The sequence below is a fragment of the Telmatherina bonti genome (genome assembly GCF_933228915.1).
Source record: "Telmatherina bonti genome assembly, chromosome: 20".
NCBI lineage: Eukaryota > Metazoa > Chordata > Actinopteri > Atheriniformes > Telmatherinidae > Telmatherina > Telmatherina bonti.
The window spans coordinates 10,684,267-10,700,598 of record NC_136618.1 but is presented as its reverse complement, the minus strand read 5'-3'; the positions used below and the strand labels follow the sequence as shown (position 1 = coordinate 10,700,598).

The 16,332-nt window shown below is 41.0% G+C and overlaps 1 protein-coding gene across 1 annotated transcript in view; it reads right to left on the bottom strand.

The window, feature by feature from the left end:
* Positions 1-16,332, bottom strand: part of ntng1a (netrin g1a) — a gene marked incomplete at both ends in the record, with an annotated part of 138,351 nt that overhangs the window by 67,215 nt on the left and 54,804 nt on the right. The window contains one exon of the mRNA XM_079260227.1: positions 9,855-10,498. Coding sequence (XP_079116353.1) covers positions 9,855-10,498 — 644 coding nt within the window. The remainder of the gene's footprint in view (positions 1-9,854; positions 10,499-16,332) is intronic.

Below are 16,332 nucleotides of genomic sequence, written 5' to 3'. Positions count from 1 at the left end.
CCACAATAAAGGGTGTAGTTTAAAAAAAATGAGGAAAAAAGGCTGAAATGTATAGCACAGTGCATGGTAAATAGAAGCTTATGGATGCACAAAGATGGAGAGAGACAGAAAAAAGAGAGGGAGACTAAGAAGGGTAGACATTTAGAATGACTTATTCAAGAGGGAAGTGGACAGCAAAAAACATGAAATTAGCACAAATAGATTATCTGTCCGGTACAGGCAGGTCTAAGAGCAAGCAAGCAATGTGGAGGGAGAAGAAGAGAGGGGGAAAAAATGGATCGACTTCTTGTTAGTTCCTCCCTTAGGAGAGTTAGGATGAAGCCATCATTCACCCAATTGCTGATCTGTAGTAGGGGAAGTTGTATCCAAAGCATGCATGCACTGAACTAAGTGGAAATGAGAATGCGACAATCGTGTAACCTCTGCACTGTGGGAGGGATGAAGTGACTAGCTCCATACAAATGGTATAGTTTTGCTTCATTCAAATGGAAAGGTTCCATTTATCTCACTTTTGCTCATCAAGAAATTGAGGTATTGCGGATGTTTTCCCAAGTATTTTACTCAATAGTGGCATGAATAATACTCTTCAGTCATATATACAACTACTGCAGAACTCGGCGGCACGAGTTCTGACAAGGACCAGGGGGCAGGAACACATTACACCAGTTTTAAAGTCGCTGCATTGGCTCCCCGTGCAATTCAGGATTGATTTTAAGGTTCTTTTAGTGGTTTATAAATGTCTTAATGGTCTTGGGCCTTCTTATTTATCTGATCTGTTTTTAAGGTATGAACCCTCGCGGACCCTGAGGTCCTCAGGTACCGGCCTTTTAGTTCTTCCTAAAGTTCGTACCAAAACATATGGCGAGGCCACATTTCAGTATTACGGGCCTCGCCTATGGAACAGCCTGCCTGAGGGCCTCAGGGCTGCAGAGACTGTTGATGTTTTTAAAAAAAAAGCTCAAGACCTACCTTTTTAGTTTAGCTTATAACTAAGTTTTAACATTCTTATATTAACCCATATTTATCTTTCTTTTTAGTTAATTTTATTTATTTATTTATATATTTTATATATTGATTTACATAGTATAGATTTTATTATTTTATTTTAATGGATTTTATTTTTGTTTAGCTATCACTCCAGCTCTCTCCTCATCGGGGTCCTCTTCGCCGAGGGCTGCCCCTGCTCTGACTACATGGGTGTTGCTGTGTTGTCTGGTGGGTCGGGATCCAGCGCTGCAGCTTTACGGTTGTGGCGTGGGTCCTGTCTGCCCGGACCCGGGTGGCCCCCATGGTGATGGCCTGGGTGGTCTTGGTTGGGGGTAGCCCTTTGTGTAGAGGCTCCCTGAGAATACCGTTTCCTTATCTGGTGCACATCTGGTGCAAATGCACCTGGCCATTCATTCATCTTCTTTTAACTGTTACAGGGCAAATAGGGCATGGGTGAGGGTGGTTGTGGGTGGGTGAAAGGGGATGTGTATGTGTGTTAGTGTTTTATCTATTTTGATGTAAATTGTTTTATAATGTAAAGCACTTTGTATTGTTTTTAAGCACGAAAAGTGCTATACAAATAAAGTTTGATTTGAAGTTTGATATATAACACTGCGGTACACATATCAGTCCAAGGTCACAGCATTCTTGCTGTTATTTATAATGTCAAAAGAAAAAAGTATTTTAAATCAGGTGCATTAAGGTTTAAGAGCAAACATTTGTTTGAAATCGATGGGCAGTGAGAATATGCATAGCCTGATTGTAAATATAAATCAACATATCAAAACAAATTATCATTTAAATGAGTAAAAAATATTATCATTATGAGATCCAAACACATTAGACAAGTCCATTTGTTTTCTTGATTAGTGTAAAATGTAGTGCATTACATTAAAATACATTTATTTTAATAAAGCTGGTTACCTTCAAATGGACATCCAAAAACATTAAAGACAATTTACTTGAACATTTTTTTTTTTAATTTATGCTAATTTCCGATTACTTTTAAGATAAAAATTTGATATAAAAAGTGGTTTGCACAAACCCACTTCAATTTTGCCTCAAACAGTTAAGCAGGAAATTTTGATGAGTCATGCTACAAGAAGATAACGACTGCATTCTGCATCTGCTTGTTTGTAACTGAATTAATATTACAACTCAAAGATGTATTTTGGGATTTTTTAGGTTACGTTTTGTTAATTAATTATGAGCTGTTAGTCTTACTATCAATATAAAATATTCACAGTGTTCTCAGTTTGGAAAAGAAATAGCTGAGAGAAGCTAATAATTACTCAATCAAGGAACAACGGAAGAATATTCTTTGGGCATCATCTGTACCCTGCCTCTTACCCAAATATTGCTGGGATAGGCTCCAGTTCCCATGTGACCTATAATTGGACTAAGTGGTTTAGAGTTGTTTTAGATGGCAATGGTTGTTTTCTGAACAGCAGTTAGCTAAGCTAGTCTATCGGAAATCTCCTCAAGTATTTCCAAAAACCCAAAATCAAATTATGCAAATAATGTTGGCTAGTGTTGGCTAAACTGTAGTAATAAACAGTTAAACATTTTCTAATAAGGCTAACAGTAGATGGAGATCCATCCATCCATCTTCTGCCGATTATCCGGGGTGGGGTTGCGGGGGCAGCAGCCTAAGCAGGGAAGCCCAGACTTCCCTCTCCCCAGCCACATTTGCCAACTCTGCAGGGGGGAGGATCCCAAGGTGTTCCCAGGCCAGCCGAGAGATATAACCCCTCCAGCGTGTCCTGGGTCTCCTCTCGGAGGAACATGCCAGCAATACTTCACCAGGGAGGTGTCCGGGAGGCATCCTGACCAGATGCCTTAACTGGCTCCTCTCGATGTGGAGAAGCAGCGGCTCTACTCTGAGCCCCTCCCGGATAACCAAGCTCTTCACCCTATCTCTAAGGGAAAGCCCGGCCACCCTGCGGAGGAAACTTTTTTCAGCCGCCTGTATACGAGATCTCCTTCTTTTGGTTACGACCCACAGCTCATGACTATAGGTGAGGGTAGGAATATAGATCGACTGGTAAATCTAGAGCTTTGCCTTTTGGCTCCGCTCCTTCTTCACCACGACAGATCGGCACAGAGTCCACATTCCTGCAGACGCCGCATGATCCGTCTGTCGATCTCTCGCTCCATTCCTCCCTCACTCGTGAACAAGACCCCAAGAGGCACAGTACTGTAAATTTCAATTGTGTTTGAAAGGCTTCTACATGCAGATTAAGGGAGAAGATTCCATCAATTGGGTAGGAAATGTTGGCATTTTCAGGTTTAGTCACTTTTGGAACTGGTTTCAAAGGTCATGTTTTTGGCTCCCGAATGACGGTTCCATATTGACTAAAGAAAATCACAAGGTGTGGATACCTAAACATAACCTCCATGAGGACATGGCTTCATTTAAGTAAAAGTTTGCACAACCCTTTTTGCACCATATTTTTTAGCATTGAAAAAAAATCCTCTAAATAAGGCATTGTTGCATAGTTGATCTTTTTATTGCATTTGGGAACTGGGATTTTTTTTTTAAAATGCTAATTAGCCCATCTTATTCCTTCACCAATTATTTACCAACCCTTAACAGTCAACCCATGCAAGTTGTCTGGATCAGTTTGTTAGATTTGTTATGAATTAAATAGTTCATTATTCAATCATTCATTTATTATCCTAACGGCTTAGTCCAATGAAGGGTTGCGGGGAAGCTGGAGCCTATCCCAACAGTCTTTGGGTGAAAGGCGGGGTACACCCTGGACAGTTCACCAGTCCATCACAGTATGTATTAAATATGTTCTTTTAATGACATTAAATCCAATTTTTAGTAGTTCCCAGAGGGAAACATTAATCTGTAATATTAGGAATGTGATTCATTTGCTGACATTATAAGGAATAAGTTTTCAGTATGCCATTGACCATTGCATAATTTAAGATTGCTTAAGATGTGCTTAGTGGATACAAACTTAGCTTTCTATGAAGAGTTTCTTTTAATGATTTGCAGTAACTTCTTTATCCTCTTTAGGTTTTCCAAAAATTTTCAATCTGGAAAATTAAACAAGTTCTTCACATTGTTGGTGATCAACACAAAAGTTTCAAAACAAAGGAAGGAACATTATTGTTGCATCTTATAACCAGTCCGCCCCTCCTGAGTGAATTACAATAGCTCCCCTCCATCAATCAAACCCAACTCAAAGTTGCTTCTGAACCACTCCGATAGTGCACCTCGGCACATATATGCTTTGGAAATTGAATCCCGACTCCCACAGGTGCAAGAGTAAATAGGTAAAATAACTTTGACTATTTGAGGTTTTGTTTATGCAAACAGAAGAGAGGCTGGAAATATAATTCACAGTGTGAGGCTTAGATTACACTCCACACACTGACTGCTTGAACAGGTCTGCAGCTTGCAGAATAAGTCGAAATATCTTGCCAGATTGGAAGCTAATTTTGGTTCAGAAGGATTTTTCAGATAGATTTTGACACTTAAAAAGTACAACAATGAATAAAATAAGAAAATTCTGTCTTTAGTGTTTCAGATTTATTTAATTTTTAACAGGGTTTAATGGGGATGTGTGGTCGTTGTTTATCTCCCCAATGGTAGTACAGGAATAACATGGGACGTCTTTCTTCCACATATATCAAGTCTGAGACCCAAACCCCTTCAGAGAAAAGGAGAAATGGAGCGAGCCCATGAGGTGGGAGGGGGGAACGGGGAACCAACAGCCAGAAAGATCCTTTAGTAGCCTGAATCTCCTCCAGCTTTAATTACACTATATTGATCACAGGCAGGAGGAGGGAAAAGGTGGGGATCGAGTGAGGCGGGAGAGACAGTTGGGGGAAACTGCCGGCTGTAGTTACTGTAAAACATTAAAAGAAAGCCCGAACAATTATTCCAAAGTCATACAGTAGATAATTAGAAACCAACCCTCCCCAAACCTCGAAGCTTTCTCTCTGAATCCAGCCATTTAGCACTGCTGATACAATGAAACAGTGAGGGTGTCAAATTCACTTAAATCGCCAGCTATTATGCATTGTTCACATCCATCTCACTGCTTCATGCCTGGTTTAATTTTAAGTTCTCTGCATTGATTTTTCCCCCCATGTGCCTCCGGTCTGGTCCTCCTTTGTAATCAACCATAATAGAATAGTCATGCATGACACTTCTGGCTTCCCCACAACAACTTAAGCTGCAAGTTACAATGCAAAAAGCACTACTTCTGCAAAAAATGTAGCCTGACCTACTTTACTTAAAGTCTAGGTTACTTTCTTTGTTTCTCAAGCTGTTGTGGCAAGGGCAGAAAATCAGCAAGCTCTCCTACTGTACCCCCCCCCCGATGCATACTCTCAGCCCTGATCCGGGCGGATGCCAGTTGAGTCCAGCACAGTGGAATCTGCCAGATTCAACATCGCCGGCCCTGCAAAATCTCTCAGAGAGTCTCACACAACTGTATTCCGGGGTTAAGGAGCTTACGTCTCGTACGAGATGCATGGAGAAAGGGGCTGAGCAGTGATTCTCCATGGGGGGAGAGGAAGAAAAAGAGAGCGAAGGCTCTCTGTGCAGAATGTATCTCATTATTGGTGAACTGTGCATTACCTTTGGTAAACAGTGGGAAACATTTCTCAGGCGAGCCTCACTCGAAAAGCAGCAGGCTGGTAAACGACCGCGGTCCGATGGCGCTGCAAAGCCATTGCTCAAGTCTACAGCCCCACAGGGATGCATGAGTTCGGTCATGATTAGTCAGATAGAATAAATAATCTGCACTTATGACAGCCCTCTTCATTTCAGCGTGTGTTGAATGGATGCCCCGTCCAACTCTTTTGTGTTAGTAAATTCCCTCCAGTTATTTTTTGCTGAACGACCTTCTCAATCACAAGAAAAGTCAAAAATTCAATTTCTGAGCGAGGCATTCATTATCATAGCCTCTTGTGCTCAAGGGTACCTGCCCATTTACTGTGCATTCAAAGAGATGTGTCTTGTGGTTCTGCTCGATTTAATGGCATATTAAGGAAATCAACAAATTAGAGATTCATTAAATAGCTTAAAGGCTTTCAACGATATTAACGTAAATAATGTCACAGCAGCAAAAGATGCATTATTTCAATGAAACACTTGTATTGAGCAGTGCAGGATGCGAGCGACAACATGATTTAGTTTGCCAAGCAACCACGTGGCTGGAGTGACTGCCATTCGGAATGACTACACAAGGTGCTTCTATTTGTTATCTTTTCAAGTTTGTCTGAGGAACGTTGCGACACAACCGCAGTCTGGCACCCCGATTTCAACACTTCTACTTGTTTCCTCAGGTTACTCTGACGTTCCACCACTCTGGGCTTCTGTGCAGCCAGTGTCTTGTGTGTGCACAGTAAAACAAGAGTAATTAAATCTTCATCCCTTCAACCCCACAACCACATTTACATCAACTAAACAGAAAAAAAACACACTGTGTAAAGTGGATGCACTTAAGTCTATGCCCCAGTGACTCTTGTAGTAGCGTCTGGAAGCAGAGGAAGCTTCTGTCAGTCTTTCCGCTAACAGCATTACGGCGTCTTGTTTTCATGTTATATGACCCTCTGTGGATTCTGTAAATCAAACACTAATTACAGCGTGTGGTGACCTGATGGTGGAAATGCTACGTCTGATGTCTGCCACAGGCCGACAGACAGCTGAGCGAATTTGCAGTCTGAAATAGAGTGCTTCAGCAAGCCGTAAGCAACTTGGTTAATTAAGACATGCTGACAACTCGTGAACTCTGCACAGCATTATGGATCTGCTGCCTAATTGGAAAGAATGGTTAACGGTGAACCGATTTTTCTCACAAATGGACAGCTGTACCAAAGTTGCAATAAATCTCAGAAAATCTGAGTCTAATAAACCATCTTTTAATGAGAAACTCTAAAAACATCTATTCAGAGTTTATCTATTTTGATGGTCTTCAATAGTTGTCTGCTTTTAGTAACTGGTCATCTACCATTAAGTCCATCACATGGCTAACAAATACAGTCACTTTCATATATATATATATATATATATATATATATATATATATATATATATATATATATATATATATATATATATATATACACATATATATATATAAATATATACACATATATCTATATATATATATATATATATATATATATATATATATATATATATATATATATATATATATATATATACATATATATATGGACACTGACATGTTTTGCATGTACCAAAACATATATAGGAAATACAACTTTTTAAAATGAAGCAAGTGTGAGTGTGAATGGATGTTTGTCTCTGTGTTGGCTCTGTGAAGGACTTGTAACCTCTCCAGGGTGCAACCTGTCTCTGGCCTTATGATTGCTGGGATAGGCTCCAGCTTTCCCGCAACCCTTAATGGATTAGGCAGATAAGAAAATTAAACAATGTATCTATTAAATGCAGCACCTTTTTTTTTTTTTTTTTTTTTTTTGAAGGACCAAACGTAATTGGACCATTAACTCAAACTATTTCATGGGCTTCATGAACCCATCAACAATAAAACAGGTTGGTTTCAGGTGTGTCATTTGTATTTTACATGCAGTAAAAGGAGCTCTTAATGGATATAAACCAGATCATTCTTAGAATAAAGCTTTCAGAGAGATGGTGGGAGTGTTAGAAGTGACACCTTGAACAGTTTGGTACATTATGAGAGTGAACTGATCAGCTAGGGATCTCAAGGTCAGAATGTCCATTCAATAAAACAGGTAGATGTATGCGTGACCCTTTCCAGGGTGATGAAATACCCCTAAAAAATGTTCACCCAAGTGAAGACCACTTGCCAAAAAGTAGGTGTGTCAGCACCTAAATCTGCCATAAGGACAAGACTTCATGAGGACAAATGTAGAGGATTCACCACATGATGCAACCCAGTGATCAGCTTCATGTGAAGTCCAGATTAGACTTCACCAAAAACCATCTGAAGAAGCCGGCTCTGTTATTTGGACAAATGAAACTAAGACCAGAATGATGGGAAGAAGAAAGTGTGGCTAAGGCTTGGGACTGCCATTATGTCTGGGTTACTTGTGTCTGCTGATGTGACAGCTGGATTATATCTGGTGTTGCAGGAATTTACTTTCTGCTCACATTTAGTTAAGTTTGATTGGATGTCCTGTCACAGTATGGATGAACAATGACCCAAGCATAGGGCAAAAGCATGCAAAGTAGTGGAATATTCTGCAATGGCTGCAATATTCAGATCTCAACCCAACTAAGCATGAAGGGTTTTTAAAAAAAACCAATTTCAAACAAACATTTTATTTACAGTAATTCCAGTACTTGAAATGAGAAGACTTTGCATAAAAATGGTTGCAATTCCAAACTGCTTTATGGCAGTGTCCAGGTCCTCAAGACCCACTCCCCTGCATGGCTTAGACAGTTCGTACTCCAACACACCTCCTTCAGATTGAAGAACATCTTCATCACGTTCTTTCCAAGTTAACATCATGAAAATGGTGTTATTGTCCAAATATTCTAGGCGTAACTGTAAATGTAAATCGGACCCGGCCCCAGGTCCCCACCACTTGGCTCAACCCCTAAATTTAGCAGAGCTATGTTTCCTTTCTTCTTTTGGGGATTAAAAGCATTGGTTACTGAGCTCTTCAGCCTGGCAGTTAGACACTATTTGTGGATGACTAGATGATGAAACTTTCTCCAACATTTAACACAGCTGTGCTCGTACCGTACCATTCAGACAAAGCTGTCACTATTCTGTGAGCATATAACTTTTTTTTTTAGCATGAACAAGATCTAACAACTATGCTTTTCACATAACATACAGGAATTTAAGGTAGTGTTCTTAATCTAAAGAGAAGCCAGAGAGGAGAGGCTGAAGCAGGAGCAATCTGGTCTCTGCAGTCCCTGTTAGCGCTATGACATCAGGGTTTTGAACTGTCTTCATGATTTTTAGCAAGTGGCTTGGCCATCCAACACATGATTTTAAAAACATGTTTATGTGAACTAAAACAACTGCCCTTAAAAAATGACTGCCCTTTCCACACAAACAGGACATAAACTTTGTGTTTTCAGTACAAGCTTAAAGATTCAAAACCTGATTGGATTCCTCAGGCTTCATGCATAAATACCGCTGGGCCACAGCAACATAACAGCAGAAATAAATGTCATATTTCGTGATCATATCAGCCACTGAAAGCACGTTTGACGAGAATAAGAGGAGACCAAGTCTTGAATCCAGTGGAACAGCATGACTAACAGATATGTTTAGAAGGCTTATTATTCCCCAATGGATATCTATCAGACAGATATGTAACCAGCCGAAAACCGTTCCCTTAATCCAAACGGCTCCAGTTCCAATCTTTGTTATGAAGTGCTATGACTGTGGCTCTGCAATATAACGGGCACAACGCTGAGACAAGACCGTTATCAGAGGCAACTAGAGTAGAATATGTAACTAATGCAGATAAAGAGAGTTCTTCAAACAAGCTGTTAGTCTTCCAATCAGTGACTAGTTGATGACCAAGTAATCTAAAATAAAAGCAACTTGACTTTGGACTGTAAAGGAAACCTTTTACATGACAGATGAAACATTCACAAACAAAACAATGAAGTCCAGCTGCCTTTATTCCTGAGATCATTGTGACCATGAATGGATTTTACACCAACTTTATTTTTCAAGGATCTTAGAGTTAGAAAACGAGCTTGGATGTTGGTCTTTAATTTGATGAAACGTTGGAATTAAAAGTGGGCTTTCTTTAAGTAACAGTTTAATAAAGAAAAATAACACCCACCCTGTCAGCAAGAAAGAAATGCACTGGGACAGGACCAGTTTCTAATGACCATGGAAAGCATTAACATTGACTTTATGTCTTACCTGCCCTGAACTTTGATGTCAGAAATGGCATAGAAGTATCTAGACAGGCTGCTCTCGTCGACCATTGTCGCCCCTGTGGCAGGCCGAAGCAAGCGGATTCTCAGATCAGTAATGGTAAAGAAGTCTCTCAGGTTCTTGGTTGTGTCCAGCTGTCCGTAAAGCGAAGCCATGTTGTGAAGCCGTGGCCCAGCAAACAGAGCAAATCGGTCCTTGATCTCAAAGCGCACCGTTTTGTCGTTCTTCCACACATAGCCTCGAGAGTACTCCTCGGTGCAGATGATGTCCAGCAGTGTGTGCTGAGTTAGGTCCTGCACCGTCTTGGGCTCCATGGTGAAGGCATCCAGGCAGTCGGTGGCATAGAACTGGTATGGCTGCCAGCTTCGCCCGTAATCTAGCGATTTCTCCAGGACCATCTGCTCCGGTCGGCCAGACTCAAAGGTGATAATGATATCATCAGTCAGCTCGATGGTCTTGTTCCAAGATAGCGTGATGTTGACCAAAAGGGGCTTTGGGTACTTCTTCCAGGACGTGGACTGCCAGAAGGTTGTGGGGTTGCGGCCTTCCATGTCAAACATGAGCTCTGGAGGGTGTGCAAGCTCCTCAGTGGTGGCATCACATTCATTATTGCACATGTAAGGATTCTCCTAAAAGCAGGAGAGAAAAGAGAGAAGAAAAGAGACAGCAATGAGTAGAAATAACAGCATAAAACAAGTCTTTCCACAGAACTGATCATTTAAGTATTTCTTCTGCATTTTGCATGTTTGTGGGTGTAATGAGCACATGTTCACTTGAGTTCATTCCAGTATGAATATTTCAAACCACTTAGCTTTGTGTTGCACATTTCTCTCTGCAATCCTCTGTTTTAACTCGTTATTACTGTGTTTTGTCCCTCGCTACTGCATTGCCACACTATGTAACTACTGATATCATGTCGTTCACAGGGCTGAAATAATGATGTATTAAATGCTTCCAGTCTCCAGTTTTTGAATATAACTTGTCTTTAAATGCCAAAACCTCTCAGAACTTTCTTCTTTCCGGCTTATAATTTGTTTTATGAACCTGTAGAGAAGCAGATGCCCGTATGAGTTTGAATTGCACTTGCAGTTTTGAGTGTCTTCATCAATCTCCCTTTGCTCGAAAGAGGTCTTTCTGAAAACATTTGTCCGATTTACCACAAATCATTAACAGGCAATGTTCTCTCTCCTTGCTCCCTGGGGGCTCGATCTAGCTGTCAGTGGGAGGAGGCACTCCTCCAAGAGGACCTTTCAAGTGCTACAAGCTCCAATTTATCAGGACAAGATAATCCACTACTTGATTAGGTGGGATATGTCACCCTGTGTGTGCATGTGTCTGTGTCGAAGTGAGCGTGGTGATTTGGTGAGAAAACAGGGAGAGGAGAGTCTGATGTAAGACCGTCTAATGAAGCGGTGAGGCACAGATCGAGTAAGTCGAAGGGCAAGAAGGTGGGGGGAGAACAGCTCCGTTTGGCTAATAAGCTTTGCAAGTTTTTTCCCGTCCTCCAAGACAAGGTGACAATGGAACGGGGCTTCGTCAGGCCTTCTGACTGTTGGAGGGCCCCATTAATATCCTGTCTGGACAATCCCCTCACAGGCTTCTCCCAGTGACTGCAGGAAGAAGACCAGCTAGCCGTGGAAATTTCCACCTGGCTTTTAGTACATGATCTCAGGGTGTGAGGTGACGTGCGTCATTAACTGCAGCATCTGGTGCACCCTAAAATACACAGACAGATGTGCAGTAACTCAGAGGAGACAGTTATGCATGCTTAGAGGATGCAGACAGTCGAAGAAACACACTTGGCATGCACGGCGGTGGTCTGCGTTATCGGATCTTGTTGGAAATGAGGGACACGTCGGACATGTATAGATTTGGGCAGAGAGGGGAGAACATTTTAAGTCATTTGCTGCATTTCCCTTTTTAAACTTGTGATATAATATTCGGGAATTTTTAATGTAGTTATGTATTGATTATTTCTCTGCCTTGACACAAGGTTGTAAGGGTTATGTTTCTCCAACTCATGATGGTTAATATTTCTACCTTTAATTAGTGTCAATATACAGTATTATTAGGATGGAATATTTTCTATCAAAATCCAACGTAACGGCTTCTAGATGTGTTCAACAAAAGTTGATAATAAACAGAAACTGTTTAGGCTGCAGCAATTCTTGGACTAGGATTAAAACACTGATTCAGAAGCTGAGCTAACAGTTTGATCGACTCACAATCGATCTTTCAAAGTGTCGATCCATGTTTTTATACTCTTCTTTCTGGTGTTGTTTTGTCTCCACCAAGGCAGAACTTATGTTGTCGACGGTGATTGTTTGTCTGTTTATTAGCAACATAACTCAAAAAATAATGAAAATCTTTGGATTCAATTTTCAGGAAATCTGGGGAATGGAACAAGGAACAGATAATCTGGTTTTGGGGTGAAAAGGATCGACACGTTGCTTCAGGAATTGTTTTAAAGGATTCCTTACCTATGGAGATTATTTTAATATTTTGCCATTAGAGCAGGGATCACCAGCTCCAGTCCACAAGGGCGGGTGGACTTTCAGCTTGTAACTAAATACACATTGTGATGCTTGGGAATATTGAAGCCACAGGCAGCTTTGTGCGGCTTTCTGGCTTCATTTCGCTGAGGCGACACCCAGCCTTTGGATCAGTCTTCCTCTGCCTGTTAGGTCTTCTCAGTCTGTTGGTCAGTCCAGACTGAAAACACATCTTTTTCATTTAATTTAAGCTGACATTTTGGGTACACCGTGGCTTTTATACTGTTTAACACTTTTTATTATTCTTTATTTGCACTTTTATTTTATTGCTATTTTATTAGTAGGTTTTTAACTTTAAAACATCCTAGGTTTTTCTTTTTCTATTGTTTTTATCCTATGTGTGACAATTTTATCTGTTTATTTTGTTTTATTGGTCAGCATAGGCTGTTTTTAAATGCACTATTTAAATAAATGTGAATCGAATTGATTCCACTTGGTGACACTCTCTCACTCTGTACACACAGTGGATTTGGATTTACAGCAGTATAAATCTGGTTAATAAGTATATGCAGCTTCAAAATGGCTAAAAGAAAACTGACAAGTTGGTTTCTATTTCTATCTCTAATGGCATAATAGGACCTGCTTTCACTGGTTTCTTTGTGTTTTTTTAAGAGAAATGTGGCCTGATGCAGAGAGCTGAAGCGATCAGAGCACACTGCACGCAATGTATCTGAATTATTTAGCTCTGACCTGGTCAGAATAAAGCCAATCCGCCTGAACCTGCAGTATTTTCTGCTAAACTTTACCTGAACTGGCACAAACACTGGTTTCTGGTCGGCCAACTGATCCCAAATAGTCGTCATTCTTGGATTAATAACTAAACATATTCTCTGACTGATACCTGAAAACATCGACTGAATTTCCAACCAAAAACTCTGTGGTCAACCTAAATGCTCCTTATGTCTCAATAAGAAGCCGACATCGGTGAGCTACTGCTGTAACACCCGCAGAAAACACACACTGGTTCCTCACACTCAAACTGCCAACCTCACCAGCTCATCTCTGTAATCAGACAAAGATGCATCCCTATCGATCCCAGCTGAAAATCTGCTGCGTGTAGCAGCTGGCAGCCCTGGCTGCTGGTCCAGTGATCCCCCCCCAACCCTCCCCTACCCCCGCCCACCACCAAACACACAGGTTAAAACCTTTCATTAGTGTCTCCTGCACTTCTCGCTTAGCGACAAAATACTGCCTTTATGAAGATCAATAACCTCCCTGGTCTACCGGACAGGAGCGAGGAGATAAAACGCTGAGTGTACGGCCTCGCGGAAATCAATAGCAGATTTCTGTGTTTTACTGTAGGGCACCACCGAGGCCTCTGCCGGCGAATTAATGGTTTGGCACACATTAAAACAATTGACGGCGCCCGGTGCAACGACAGCAGCATTTCTGTAATTACTAAAGATGTTTCTATTAATCCCAGTGTGATGATAAGTGGCCAGGAAGGGGGAGGAGGGGGAGGAGGAGGAGGGGGAGGGGAAGGAGGCGGTCAGCCACCGCAGATTACAAAGCCAGTGCTGTGGCCTCTGGAGTGGATAGGTCACGCCAAATCAGCGTTAATAGAGATGCCGCCGACCCACCCAAAACACAGCGGCCTAATCCGATTATTAGCAAGGGGTGCGATGAGATGGAGTCAAAGGCTAAATGCCTGTGTGTGTGTGTGTGTGTGTGTGTGTGTGAAAGAGAGAGAAGGTAGGTATAAGTACATGGCTGCAGGTGCGTTTCACACACTATAAAGAAGCTCCACATTATCTCCATTATTGTTATTATTCTGGCTAATTTAACCAACCACAAGACTAAACATCAGAAACACGGGGGAGAAAAGTTCAAAAATAAATAAAAAACAGCAAATTTGCAGCCTTGAGCCTCTTGTGTTTCAATGTTTTCACCCTTATTAGAGAATAATCCTCTAATAAACCTCTTTGTTGATGTGTGTACTGGTTCACCAGTGGTAACGAGGAGGTTGATGTTTTCAGTCCAGTATCAGCAGCTGGGATCCACGATAAGCAGATCTGAGGTTACCGACACAACTGAGGTTTTCACTGTGTCTAGTTTTAAAATAAGATACAAGCGCGCTGGCTGACAGCCTTGGCCCAGACACACTGTACCTGATGGAGGATGGGACCTGCAGGAATATAAATTTACCGGCTGCAGACAAGCCATCGAAGATAGATGGGCTCACACCAATCCAAACGATCCGTTTGTGTGACAGATGTCTTACAGGTGGAACCTGGATCGCAAATTGAATCCACGCTCCGTCGTTCCTTCTTTCTTTGTGCTTCATGACTCTTAGTTTCTTGCTGTCACACGTTATTTTCAAGTACAACCAGTTTCCAAAAGGGAGCTTCTTAACCCCACCGCTGCATCTGCTCATCGAGCCGCAATAAATGTTTACATACAACGGGATTTAAAATCCATTTCTCATACCATTCCATACCATATTTATTTATAAAGCACTTTAAAAACAACATACAGCTGACCAAAGTGCTGTACAGAAACAGCAAGTGAACCAAAACAGCTTCAGAAAATAAAATAATTTTAAAAATGGTAAAATAAGAGATACATGAAAAAGAACAGTTAAAAATAAAATACAAGGACACAGACGACAACTTAGTCTTGCTAAAATGCCAAAAAATAAAAATGTGTTTTTAAATGGCTTTTAAAAACAACGAGGGAGTTAGTTAGTTAGTTCTCATCACTTACCAGATGTTTTTATGGTAAATGATGAGCCTGTACCTTAAATATACTCTAGATAAAGAGCAGTTCTCATAGTTAGAAGATTCAAAGTCCCGAAAATATATGGTAAAACCACTCATAGTGTTATCATTCAGAGCTGACGACATGTTTGGGTAATGTGCATAACAACATGCTTGTCATTCCTGCAGTATTTATTCCATTCTAACTAAACATTTTATTACTCATTTAATTACAACCTTTTCTCCAAAAGTAGTTTCTAATTTTGATTAGCAAAAAAATAAAGAGAACCAAGAAGCATTCTGGATTGAAGGATCTTCATGTGACTTTTTAAAGCAAAATTTACTGAACTCTGGCAGATTTTGTGCACACTTAAGCTTGTTAGGTCCTCCACGAGAAGCGAAAGCTTTGTTCGTGCTCTCGAGGTTGCAAGAACAAGAAAAAAATTCTCTTTTGTCTGGTCCGTTCATACTTCGTCCACAGCAGGATGGTTGTGCACGCTGTTGGGTCCGAGTTTTTTGATGACACGTAAAAATGTTCAAAAAAATTCTTGATCAACTGTTTCATCAAAACAAATCGTTTTACCTGCAACAGCAAAAAAGCAGAAGCAGCAACTTTCCCACCTCAAATGTCCAACCAAATCACATGATATACCTTAGAGCCCCACAAGAAAAAAAGTTCTGCAAATGCCAAGAACTGCTGCAAGAATTGTCCTCTCGGGGTCTTGAGAACAGGATAAAAGTTCTCCCTAATCGTGGATGTAACAATGTAGCTTTGTGTTGTCCATGTGGGGTGTGTCTTGTCACGTGGTTGATGAATAGTGCAGTGCGCCCTTTGTGTGCGTGTTGTTGTTGTTGTTGTTGTTGTTGTAATCGGACGTAGTAAAGAACACCATGAGAACGTTAAAGGGTGAAGTGTGGGCGTTGATCGCATATAAAAGAACAGGTATGTGCGTTATGCAGAACACCTCTTTCTAACAACCCTGAAAATGGCAAAAAGACACGCTTATGAAGCACAGTTTAAACTGAAGGCCATCAACTACGCCAAGCAACGTGGAAATCGAGCAACCGAGAGAGAATTTAAGATTAATGAATCGATGGTTCGCAAGTGGAGGAAGATGGAAAACGAGCTCCGACAGGTAAAGAAGACGCAGCTGAGTTTCCGTGGACATAAGGCAAGGTGGCCCGAGTTGGAGGACAGACGCTTGGGCTAACGTG